The sequence below is a fragment of the Narcine bancroftii genome, chromosome 10, assembly GCF_036971445.1.
Source record: "Narcine bancroftii isolate sNarBan1 chromosome 10, sNarBan1.hap1, whole genome shotgun sequence".
Classification (NCBI taxonomy): domain Eukaryota; kingdom Metazoa; phylum Chordata; class Chondrichthyes; order Torpediniformes; family Narcinidae; genus Narcine; species Narcine bancroftii.
In genome coordinates, this window is record NC_091478.1 from 93277037 (window position 1) to 93290511 (window position 13475).

The window sequence follows — 13475 nt, forward strand, 5'->3', positions numbered from 1 at the left end:
ATCGAGAATATCTACAGGGAACACTGCTGTTAGAGAGTAGCAGCAATCATCAAGGACCCACACCACCCAGCACACACTCTGTTCTGGCTGCCACCATCAGCAAAGAGGTATAGGTGCCACACAACTTGCATCACACGGTTCAGGAACAGCTGCTACCCCTCCATCATCAGACTCCTCAACAACAAACTCAATCAGGGACTTATTTAAGGTCTCTTACTTTTGCACCTCATTGATATTTTTTCTCTGTATTGCACAGTTTGTTTCCATTTCTTTATTTGTTTACATGTGTACATTGAGTCAGCTTTTTTTTGCACTGCCCATAAGTGGTAATTCTGCTGTACCTGCAGGAAAAAAGAATCTCAGGGTTTTATGTAATGTCATGTATGTACTCTGACAATAAATATAACCCTGAATCAAAAAATCTGAATCCAAATCTGAATATACTAGTAGACTTTAAAATATGACAGAAAATAACAAAAAAAAAGGTTATATCTAATAATGGTAAGTGAGGGGAAAGTTTAAGGCAATTTTTGTGATCAGCAACCCAAAATCTATAAAAATACTCCCAAAAGTGTTCAGGAAGCAAAATCCTCATCGTCTATGTTATGCATATTGGCTTTAATGTTTTTAATCATTTAAATGCTCTGTGGACTTTCTTTAATGTTCCCATTTGTTTTATCTTCAGATGACCTATATAACTTTATCTTTGATGGACAGGAACATTAGTTGGGGGGAGGGGGGGTTTAAACTATCAGAGGTGTGCTGGGTTTATTCTGGCCCAATCAAATGTTTCAGTTATATCACTGGAGACAATGATCCATGTAGAGCCTCATTGCTCAGCTGTTTGGAGGTCTTCACCAGTAAGATTGCCCAAACACATTGGATTCTGGTAATGACATTCAAAACGCTGTACATCAGTGGTTCTCAACCTTTATCTTTCCACTCACATACCACTTTAAGTAATCCCTATAGCGTAGGTGCTCTGTGATTAGTAAGGGATTGCTTAAGGTGGTATATGGGTGGAAAGAAAAAGTTTGAAAACCACTGTTTTAATCGTACCTCATTGACTCGTTATGTGCACAGTTTCATAACTCCAAAGGAAATGGGCCAATGACAATTTTTCTCAACCAAAATACTTCAGTAATAATTGGGTCTAGAGCAGTGGTTAGGCTAGTTGTTTCAATTGTATTGTGAAGAAATTCATAATCAATATATTTAGCTTATTGTGATTTAATTACACAGTAAATAAGAACAAGACAAGACTATTCTGCCCTTCAAACCGAAGCACACGTCCTTGAAGTGCACCTGTGTTGATTGTCAGTGAGGAGGTGACGTGGTTTCCAATTCGAAATGACTGTGGTCTCCCACTGAGGAATTCAAGGATCCAGTTGCAGAGGGGGCCCAGAGTTTGGAGTCTGTTGATCAGTACTGAGCGAATTATAGTGTCGAAAGCTGTACTGTAGTCACTGAAATGTAGCCTGATGTATGTGTTGCTGTTGTCTAGGTGATCCAGGGCTGAGTGGAGAGCTAGTGAGATTGCATCTGCTGTGGAGCGATTGTGGCAGTAGGTAAATTGCTGTAGGTTCAGATCTTTACTTAGGTACGAGTTAATTCTGGCCATGACCAACCTCTCAAAGCATTTCATTACAGTATGTGTTTAATAAAAAGCATAATGCATGAAATGAACTGTTGGTGCTTAAAGTATAAAATAGACTAAATAAATCATAATGATTCTGCAAAATACACAGTCAAGGATTTGGAATAATTCAGTTTTTTACATTTTGTTGTCAGAGGATTTTCTATTTTACTTTACATTGCTGGTCAATTTTGTATAAAATATTACTGAATATTCATATTCAAGGACTCATCTTCAAACTTGAATGAGTACGCCATGGCTGTTACTAACATGGATGAGTGTGTGCCCATGTGCACAGTCCATGATTGCCCACTAAAAGCCATAGATGAATCAAAAGATTTACAACCTGGTGAGGGTGGTTTTAGACCGGTGATCCAGATCTCTACAGGAAGTCCTGGTATGACCTACCTCAACAGCAAAGAGGCAACTCCGAGGGAGGCTAGAAACAGAGTCAGATACGCACCAGCAATGGCAGGGCTTGCAGGCTATTACATCCTACAAGGCAAAGCCTAACGTCATGAGTGGCTTTGATGCTTCACTACCCGATGAGCTGAACACCTTTTGTGCTCGCTTCAAAAAGGAGAATTCAACAGTACCAGTGAGAATCTCTGCAGAATATCAGTATCCAAGGCCACCGTTCTTTCAGAAGTGTGAGCCCTTGGAAGGAGTCAGGCCCTGACGGGGTACTTGGCAGGGTACTCAAAATAGGTGCCCACTAACTAGCTGGAGCGTTCACAGACATTTTCAACCTCTCACTGCTGCTGTCGGAGGTTCCCACCTGTTTCAAAAGGGCATCAATCATGTCGGTGCCCAAGAACAGAGTGAGCCTCCTCAATGACTATCACCCAATAGCACTCGCATCTACTGTGATGAAGTGCTTTGAGGCTGGTCATGGCCAGAATTAACTCGCACCTAAGTAAAGATCTAACCCTACTGCAATTCGCCTATTGTCACAATTACTCCTCAGCAGATGCAATTTCACTAGTTCTCCACTCAGCTCTGGATCTGGATCACCTAGACAACAGCAGCACATACATCAGGCTACTTTTCACGGATTACAGTTCAGCCTTCAACACCATTATGCCCTCTGCACCTCCAACTGCAACTGGATCCTAGACTTCTTCATCGTAAGACTAAAGTCAGTACGAATTGGAAACCACGTCGCCTCCTCACTAACAATCGACATGGGCGCACCTTAAAAGATGCATGCTTAGTCCACTGCTCTACTCACTCTTTACTCATGGTTGTGGCTAAGCACAATTCAAAAGCCATCTACAAATTTGCCGATGACAACTCGATCACAGACAGCAAGGAGGAAGCGAACAGAAATGAGTTAGACCAGCTGGTTGAGTGGTGTCACAACCACAACCTTGCACTCAATCTTAGCAATATTAAGGAACTGAATGTGCACTTCAGGAGGGGAAAATCATGGAGGAAACGAACCAGTCTTCATCAAGGGTTCAGTGGTGGAAAGGGTTAACAAATTCTTGGTTGTCAAATTCTCTGAAAATCTATCCTGGGCCTCCACGTCAATGCAATCATGAAGAAGGCTCGCCAACGGCTACACTTGGGGAGGAGATTTGGCACATCACCAAATACTCTTGCAAATTTCTACAGGTGTACGGTGGAAGGAATTCTGATTTGGAGGTGTAAATGCAGGGGACAGGAATAAACTACAGAGGGTTATGAACTCGGCCAATGTTATCACGGGCATCAGTCTTCACATCAGTAAAGACATTTACAAGAGGCAGTGTCTCAAAAAAGTTGCCTCTGTCCTCAAGGAAGTCATCACCCAGGCCATGCCCTCTTTGCACTGCTACCATCAGGAAGGAGGTTAGAAAGCCTGAAGATGAATACACAGCGGTATCAAAACAGCTCCTTCCCCTCAGCCATCAGATTTCTGAATGGACAATGAACTCATTTATTTATTTTTCTAATATAATTTAGAGCAATTTTCACCTGTAATGCTGTCACAAAACAGTAAATTTCATGACACACGTTAATGGTAATAAATTCTAATTCTGACAGAAGCACGTGAATGTAGACTTGTCAGCCACAGCCTCTCAAAACTGCTCTGCAATAAGATTATGGCAGATCTGATTGTAACATTAATCAGGCATCCCCACCAATCAACAGAAACCCTTTATCTCTTTGATGGTGACTACTTCTGCCTTAAAAATATTCAAAGTCTCTGCTTCAACCATGCTTTGAGAGCAGCAAGATGATAGCAAACAGCTCCAGGTTCACTCCTGGACTCCAGGGCTATCTGCAAAGAACCTGCACATTCCCCCTCTGACTGTATGGGTTTCCTTTGTCTGCTTCACTTTCCACCCCTTTCTCTCCCACTTCAAGGACAATCAGGTTGAAAGTAAATGAGCAACAATAAATTGTACCACTGGTGTAAATGAGTGGCAGAATCTAAAGAGAGTTGATGGGGTTGTGGGAAAAATAAAAAAGCGATTAATGCAGGACAAGTGTAAATGAATGTTTGACGGTTGTTTTCAACTCTGTGTCTATGGATCTGTCTCCATGCAATGTAAATATGGATTTAAAGACATGACTCTTTGGGAGAAAAGATCACCGTCTTAAGTGGGCAATCTTTTAGATTTAAACATGGTCCTTAATTTTGGAAAATTAAACAAAATTTGCAGACGCTGGGTTGAATGTCATACACAAAAGTGCTACAAAAAAAACACAGCGGGCCATGTAGCATCGATGGGAAGTAACCAACATCTTGGGCCTGAGCCCTTCATCAAGGTAGGAGTAAAAAGCAGGCAGGCACTGGATTTAAAAGGTGAGGGGAGGGGGAAAGAAGAAGAGAGGAGGGAGGAAGGGGTAGGGGGGAGCACCAGAGTAAGTAAGGGGTCAGAGGTAGATACAGGTGGGAGGGTTGAAGAGGGTTGAGAAATGATGGGGGTAGCTCTCTGAATGGTGAAAGAAGGGAAGGAAGTGGTAGCTGGAAGAAAAGAAACAGAGAGATAGGGAAAGAGGGAGACTCAGAGGAGGGATTTAAACAGAAATTGGAGGTTGATGTTAATGCCATCTGGTTGGAGAAGAGGGCCCAGACAGAATAGAAGGGGTTGTATCTTCAATTTACGGGTAGCCTCGGTTTGGCAATCCACGAGGATGGATAGACATGATGGTGTAGGACAAGAGGTACTCTCACAAAAGGAAACATCTCCTTCTCCACTCCACTTGGAGTTAGATTCGGATTTATAAATATTAGAAAATAGATTGCAAGGGAATTGTCAGAAAAAAATTGTAGTATTGTGTGGTTTTTAAAAATATAAAAATTTATATTTTTGATAAAGAATCTTTTTTGGAAAATTAAAGGCAAATTTATTCTACATATTTATTGAACTGATAAAATAAAAAATCAATAGAAAAAATGTAAAGAAAGTTGTGATCCTTAATAAATTAAATGCAAATTTTGGACATAGCATTGCTCAGTGCACCAAGAGCATACAAAAATAAATGATCTGGAACACGCAATTTATCTGGATTCATCTTTCTGGAAAAAAAATGGGAGATCACTTCAGCCAAGATGGACAAACAAAATATTACCAAATGAGTGCCAAATGTGTTTTAAATAACTTGACAGTATCAGTGCCAATATTAGATATGGAGAGAGAAGAAAGAGTCAGAGGCAGGCAGAACAGATGGCATTAAAGCTTAGGCCAAGGCAGATTTGATTCTTGAGAATACATGAATCGGAATGGAGTTGGTCTGGGTGCAGACAGAAGGCTCATGAATGAGAAGTGGCATTGAACAAAAATAAATTACCTCTCAAGTGAGAGCTGCCCAAAGTTTAACAGAGGAACACGCAGCCATGTGGGCAATAAGAGGAAGGTGTTGCAAGGAAATCAAAAGTGAAGTTAAAAAAAAAGGACAGAATACGGCACGCCCAAGAGTAGCTTCAGCCACATAACACCACACAACACTCAGCAGAAATGACTCACCACATAATTAGGAGGAATTCTTGCTCCAAATCCCAGGGCAGAAAATTTCTTATCACTAGGAGTTAAAATAAATCACACCTCAGTGGAAAAGACAATTTCGCTGAGATTCTTGTCAATTTGAAAATCTATTGTTTTAATATCAGCGTAGAACAATTCTTTACAATCGTTCCTTCCAGCGAAGCTTTAATTTGGGACTGTCAGGGTTTGGGTAACTATACCACCAACTAGTTCCTAGTGAGTATTGATTTAGGTTTGATTCCTATCCAACTGCAGCAGAATATGATTGCACCAATTTTAACTTTCAGGTCTTAATCATACATCAGAATTAAATTCCAATTTTTGGCCATCCATCACCTGCTTCTCCAAAATGAAAAGGCAAAAGCCAAGAAAAAGGATCATGTGGAATCATAACCATTGAAAATCAACTTAAACATGGAGTAGATCCTGGTGAAACTTGATCGTCCTCTTCCGGTTATGGGATCCCTTTCACCCTCACATGATGTTCATGCCAGGGAACCACAGGGTGGGCTCTTGCTCCTTTGGAAGCACTGATGCCACCAAATACAAATGTGCACATTTAAAGGTGGAGACCACAGGCAAAGATTAAAGGAAGATATCCAGATAAGCAAAATATCAGCAGGCAACTGCCCAGGTATGACACCTACTGGATGGGTCAGGTTAAAGGCAATCTTATAGATTTTAAGGTCAAATGACAGCCAGCATCCAACATAAACAACTCTTGTCTGTCATTTGGTTGAATTTTAGCCTCTTTAGCAAGTTTAAAGCAAATACCATCAGCAGCTCTTCTTTAATATCACTGTGGCAACCTGCCCGCAGTAGAACATGGTCGCAGGACTTATAACTTGTTCTCTGCATTAGATAGAAGAAGGTCCATACAATCCTGTTCTCCCTTCCTTCTGCACTTGACCTCTACATGGAAAAAGTCTGAATTCTGAGACTAAACAGGAAACCAGGCAGCTTCCAAGTGCTCTGTGACAGCACTCAATTTTACACGTCAGTCGCCATCATGTTCATGCATCTACCCCAAGAGGGAATATTATACTTCAGATCAGGCAGAAGGGCAGCAGAGTAATGCACAGACAGGAGTAGCCCTCAGCATTGACTCCATACCCTATGAATTTCCTACTACAGTAGGAAACCTCCTCTTGATCACCACCTACTCTTCTCCCTCACCTGATAAATTAGCACTCCTCCGTGTTGACTTAAGCTTGGAAGAAGCACTAAAGTGGTACGAATGTTCCCTGGGTTGAAGAGGTCAGTGTCCAGCATCATGTGTGGCTGGTAGTAGTACCACTGAATTAGCTGGCCCACTTTGGTCCATCCTAACCCATCACAGCCAAAATGAGACTGCAGCAAGTAGCAAAACAACACAAGGGGAAAAAAACATCTAACATGTCAACATTAGACTCAAGAGATGCCCTGAGAGAATAAGGATAAGAGCTCCAATTTCAGGAGACCTCTAGATTCAGTGCCAAATTCACTGATATATAAATACTGTATCATTGCCAAAATAGAACATTAAGGCTTCTGAAAACCAGATTAATGCTAATTGTCATGAGCTTCTGCCAATCTTTGGCCAAATTGTAGGGTTCATGGAATTAAACTTTGGCTACTAGAGCAGCCGTAACAAGGAACACAAATGCCTGAAATGTAATATCCACATTACAGAAAGTGAACAGGTTACACTTTTATAGCCAATTTGATCCAGCAAAATTCCCGCAGGCTTCACCTGATATCAGGTATGGAGAAATGGTGGGAAGTAAATCAGATGGAGCAACAGAGAGTTGGGTGCAGATCACGTCATCTACTGTGGGGAAGCCTTCTGGTGAGATCCAGGAGGAACAATCCATGATGATTTCCCCAGGATCTACAGCCTCAAGCCGGACTCTGCAAAGGCAATTTATGAGAGAGTGGCATGGAAGAGCACCAAGAACACAGCTCGTCACAAACACCTCAACTGTGATTAGCTGACTCCCATCCACACCTCGGGTGGCCAAATGCAAGCAGGGTAAGCATTTAGTGTTGCTTTTGCAAAGCTTTGTATCACAGAACCTGGACCAAATAATGTCATCAACAGCTGTTAATTGTTAAAAGGGAAAAATTCTAATCAATTTAATTGGGGTGGCATGGTTAGTACAACATTATTACAGCACTCGTAACCCAAGTTCAAATCCAGCATTTTTACGTTCTCCCCGTGACTGGGGGTTTCCTTCAGGTGCTCCTATTTCCTCCCAGCCTCCAAAAACTTCCTGGGTTTGTAAGTTAATTAGTGTACTTGGGCAGCGTGGGTTCGTGGGCCGGAAGGTCCTGTTACTATGCTGTGTCTCTAAAATTAATTCAATTCCTTTAGGATTATTCAGAAAGTGTCTATAACTTCCAATGTTCAAAATGGTAGGAATTTAATGGTTTCTTTAAATCTCTGTTGAAGATTTACTTTTCTTGTCCTTTCACGCACCCCACCTAATACAAGGATTATTCCATTTTCAGCAATTCAAAATTGAGACAAAAAATAGAGAAGGATGTAAAGTAATTAATTTTTAATGCTTTGCATTGAATTCAAATTAAGTCTCATATATCAGCCTAGAACTAAAGAGAATGAAGAACACAATTGCAATGAATGGGCTACTAAACTGTGAGGTTCTTTTCTAATAGATGGTTAACAGTACCTGTCATAGTCTTGACATATCTCTCCGACAGAGATAAGTGCTTTTAGATACTCGTTGGGCTGGTAGGGATTGATGTAATGCAAGGAACAGCTGTTTCGTGGGTCTCCATTTGAAGCTGTGAAGTCAATGGCTACCTAAAATAGAAGGTGGTAATTCATAATTAACAGCCCCAGGCTCTGGATGCTACATTTTTTTTTAAAGAAGCTCATAGTGATGCACAATGTTCTAAATAAAAGCACGCAGGTTTTGTTAAAATTAATATTTGTAAAACCATGACAAATATACTGCAGCTGAAATCCATGACTGGAAGGACACGCTGAAACATTCGTCTACAAAACCTGCAGTCTACAATTTGAGAGAGCTTTGAGATTTGTGAACAGATTGCGCAGAATTAGCAAACTTGCTTTTCTGATGACAATGTTGCATAATTTAATGCCTGAAACTCCAATTTTGTTTTAGACCAGTGGGTTTCAAGCTTTTTCTTTCCAGTCACATACCACCTTAAGTACAGTAATCCCCATGCCATAGGTGCTCTGTGATTAGTAAGGAATTACCTAAAGTCATCTGCGAAGGAAAGAAAACGTTTGTAAACCTCTGTTTTAAATTGAATGGTTATGTGCACGGTTTCATAACTTCAAAGGAAATGGGCCAATGACAATTTTTCTCAAGCAAAATATTTTCAGTAACAATTGGGTCTAGAGCAGTGACTCTCAACCTTCCCTTCCCACTCACATACCTCCTTAAATAATCCTGATGCCATAGGTGCTCTGTGATTAGTAAGTGATTGCTTAAGGTGGTATGTGGGTGGAAAGAAAAAGTTTGAAAACCACTGTTTTAGACAGATGGACAGTTCCTGGAGTTTTACATCAAATAATAAATGGCAGTGGCAGAACCATTCTAGCATTGAATGCTTTCAGCAAACTCCCTGTCCTGGATCATCGATGACTGGTGACATGCCAAGTGGACAAGGCCAGGAGGGAGTAGACTACAAAGTTGGGGCAAGGCTTTGCCAGAACATAGAGGGAGAAGGTTGCACAGACCCAAGTGGCTGCATTTTTACTGTGAATGAACACCCAATTGCACAGTGACATAAATGGCATACGGAGATTTTGCTGTCCACTCTTCTCTCACTATTAGATATAAATAGGATATGTGATTTTAGGAAAACACTAGGGGTTCTAATAGAATGCTGCCATGTGATTGGAAATGTGTTGTGACAGAAACTAGACTGGTGCAGTGCAGTGAGGATGCTTCGTTAGCGATCCTGGTAGTCCTCTTGATGCCTTTCTGGCTTCGACTGTGCCTGACTTTTGCTTAGAGGATGCCAAAAATCAGTGTCCAGAAATTTGCTTAGATCAGCTAAGCAGTCAGGAGTGAATGCTACATCAGCTTCTTACGTATGGGTAAACATCTTGAGGGGAAACATCCGAGGCAGGTTTGCAAAGCAACAAAACTAATGGGTTGACATACAAGCTAAACAGGCTTGAAAACATTTCATTGTCCACATGACACAACAGGTTGAGCTCTGATAGCATGCCAAATGCCAAAAATTGCTAAAGTGAGTTCATGCTCCTGCTGTCAAAAGCATTAAAACATTTTGAAGAAGCTTCCCAACATATTCACGAAGGTCCAATTTGGCCGATTACCACCCCCATAAACAAAATGATAACTGTTGTTTACAAAGCTCTCAAGCAGTAATTAATCATTAATATCTCATGTGAAATCTACCAGCTTCAAACCTTTATAGGCTTTGATCCTAACATAAACAAGCAAGTTTTTTTTTAAACAACGCCATCAAACCTAGAAGCGCTACCATTTACAAAGGCAAATATAGCATCTCCAAGTTCCCCCTGGATACACACTCTATTCTGACTTGGCAATTTATAGATATTCTTTCAGTGTCCTACCATCAGTTCCTGAAACTCCTTATTAAACAACATGGAAGGGTACTTGCAACACAAGTGCTGCATTGGTTCAGAAGCTTCTTATCGCTGTCTCAAAGGCAATTAGAGATAGGCCTCATCAGGCACATCTTATGAGAGGACAGTAAAATCAATTCCACAAGTGAAATTAAAGCAATTATTCTTGTGATTAAGACAGTGTTTACCTGAATGGAATCAAGTAACACAAGCAAAATTGACATCAATGGGCATAAGGAGAGAAAGGAACACCACTGCCTGGCATCATACCCATCACAAAGCAAGTTCACAAGATATGGGAGCAGAAGTACTGCTCCATCTGCTCTGCCATTCTAAACATGAATGGCATTTATGTTTATGCTCTGCCATTCTAAACATAAACATCCATCCACCTACTCAGCCTCACTCCCCGGCTTTCTCTCCATAACCCGTGATGCCCTGACTAATCAAATACCTGTCGATCTCTGCCTTAAGTACATCCAATTACCTCACTTCCACAGCTGCCTGTGGCAAAAGTTCCACAGACTCGCATCCCTCTGACTAAAGAATTTTTTTTTTCCCACATCTCTATTTTAGATGCCTTTTTATCCGGAAATGATCAGATTTTATATTTATGCCCTCTTGTCCTAGAATCACCTACCATGGAAAACATTCTTGCCACATCTACTCAGTCCAGGCTTTTCAGCATTTGAAATGCCTCTATGTGGTCCCTCCTTATTCTTTATAATCCAATGAGTACAGTCCAAGGGCCAACAATAGTTCCTCATTCCTGGTATCATTCTAGTAAATCTTCTCTGAACCCTCTCCAACACCAGCACTTCTTTTCTCAAATACAGTGCCCAAAGCTGTACACAGTTCTTCAAGTGAGGTCTCACCAGTTTCAACATTACATCCCGGCTCTTGCCTGCTATCCCTCTAAATAGGAATGCCAAAATTGCATTTCCCTTCTTCACCACCGACTCAACCTGAAGATCAACCTTTAGGATCTCCTGCTCGAGGACTTCCAAGTCCTTTTGCACCTCAGAATTTTGAATTTTCTCCCCACATAAATAATAATCTGCCAGAGTGCATGATCATACAAGATGATCATATAATTTGTTGTCCAAGTATCTGAGACACTGAAGTTTTTTTGCAGGAGTTCATATATTAGTGGGGATATTCGCCAAGGATCCCAAACTTCTTGCAAAGGAAGTTTAAAAATCGCTTCCATCATTGAATTCTCCAACATCAACATTCAAGTCGACTGGAAAATTAACTGATACAGCCATTAAATTCTGTGACTACAAGAGCAAGAGAGGGGCTTGATCTCTTTTTTTGGTAAAGAATGGCAGATTGTCATTTGCAGTGCCTTAGAGTCTTGGAGCTTTGATTTCCCTGTGTAATCCTACAAAGGACCTTGGAGGTTTAGTCTGGCAGGAAGAATCACATCAATAACACTAGACTGCAGAGTGAACAACACCCTGGCACCATCCTCTGTAACCTGAGCATAAAAGTGTGAGCAAAAGCGGACATCAGCCTTTGTGGTGATACAAACACCGGAGTGTCTGTGACTGCCTGTGCCTGTCTGCATTCCTACCTGACTACTGCAAGGGGCCAACCCACTGTACCTGCAGGGAAGTAACCTGGGAAGCTGGCTCCACCTACTCCCTGCCAATCACTGCCCCCATATAAAGGCTCACGCCAGCCCTTGTGTAGGCAGTAGAGCACATGGAGCCAGAAGGGATACTGAACCTCGTGTGCAGGTTTTAAGCTAATTAAAGCCTGCAGTACAGCCTTCATAGATAGAGCAGTTGAATCAACTCTAGCCACATCAGTGTGGTGGCACATGTCGCAGGGAGATTAATATCCTGCGTTGAGTGTTTCACTCCCTGACAACCCCAAGCCTTTCCGCCACATACAGGAAGCAGGTTAGGAATGTGATGGAGTACTCTCCACTTGACAACAATACTCCAGCTGTTATGTATCACCCAGGTCCAAGTACTTCTTCCACCATCTGATGCATCCACTCTTTTCATCATGACCACAGGGTTCACCACCTACAAAATGTACTGCAAAAACACAGAGGTTTCTTCATTGACATCTTCCAAATGTACCTCTGCTTTGACTCAAAACAAGAAAGGAAGCAGGTTCATAGAAAAGCAGCCACCTCTGTATTCACCTTGTAACATCTTTTTAGAAAGTTACCATTGTTGCTTTATTTTCACAGACCAAATTGTTACAGCTCCACTGATGGAATGCATGTAATATATGAATACATATGGTATCTAGGAATGCCAATGTCCTCAACGACAAAGGGCTTTCTGCAGGTACGAGTTTAACCTGGCCATATCAAGAGGAAAATATTCAATTTATCCTGGGATTCATACTGTGTTCCTCCATGGCCATTGTTTCATCTTTTCTCATATGTCAAATCAATATCATCTTTCTCCTTCACATGGTCACAAGTTCAACAAAAATTGAAAAAAACAACTGTTTCATAAATTTGTAATCAACCACGATTTTAGTTTGGAAAAAAAAAATCAGAAAATACCAATGACATCACATCTTCAAACTTCTGGTAAACTCATAACTGATGTCCATATTTAACAGAAATATAATCAAGTATGCATCTCCAAGGGCAGGGGAACATAAACACAGGGAAGCAGTCTTAAAAATATAGTAACCATTTACATACCGTAAAGTGAATCTGGCATCCTCCCATTATGTAATCTAAAAAGGAATATACCCTGTGCAACTATAATACACAAAAAAATGGTTTGTTAATCCAACAGAAGAAAATGGTTTCAAAACACAATATCTAATGACAATTAATCTTTTCTGGCCTCTATAAAAAGATGTCTCAACCCATTCTTTAATTTTAATGATACCATTTAATCACTGAAGAACATGAGAAGGATTCCATAACAGAAATGAGTAACAATTTACTTAAAAGTCTTATAACAGTTGGATGATATAATAGTCCACAGCAAAGCTTTCCGTCAGTTCAACTGTTATCACAATTTCAACCTCAACGCTTTTGAATGAGAGTTTGTCCAGCAAATATTGTGTTGCAACTGCAGGAGGCTGCTCTAATTAAAATTGAGCTCCAGTTTAAATGGGCTCATTTTGATGAGCTGTTGACTGTGGAACCCAAGTGAAGTAAAATATATTAGTTAGGATTATCTCTTTACCAGAAGATTCTTGCATAATTTTTGAAAGCTGATTATAAAAATGCATAACACTGGTGGTAAAAACTGAGACTATCGAGCAAATGTGATTCTTAGCCTTTTCTCAG

General features: G+C 40.7%; 1 protein-coding gene across 1 annotated transcript in view; it reads right to left on the minus strand.

Moving 5' to 3' along the window:
• The window catches only part of LOC138743848 (copine-7-like), an 80465-nt gene that overhangs the window by 8994 nt on the left and 57996 nt on the right, over positions 1-13475 (minus strand). Inside the window, exons 10-12 of the mRNA XM_069899447.1 lie at positions 12876-12935; positions 8283-8416; positions 5596-5650 (exon numbers count right to left, since the gene is read on the minus strand). Of these exons, the coding sequence (XP_069755548.1) occupies positions 5596-5650; positions 8283-8416; positions 12876-12935 (249 nt within the window). The remainder of the gene's footprint in view (positions 1-5595; positions 5651-8282; positions 8417-12875; positions 12936-13475) is intronic.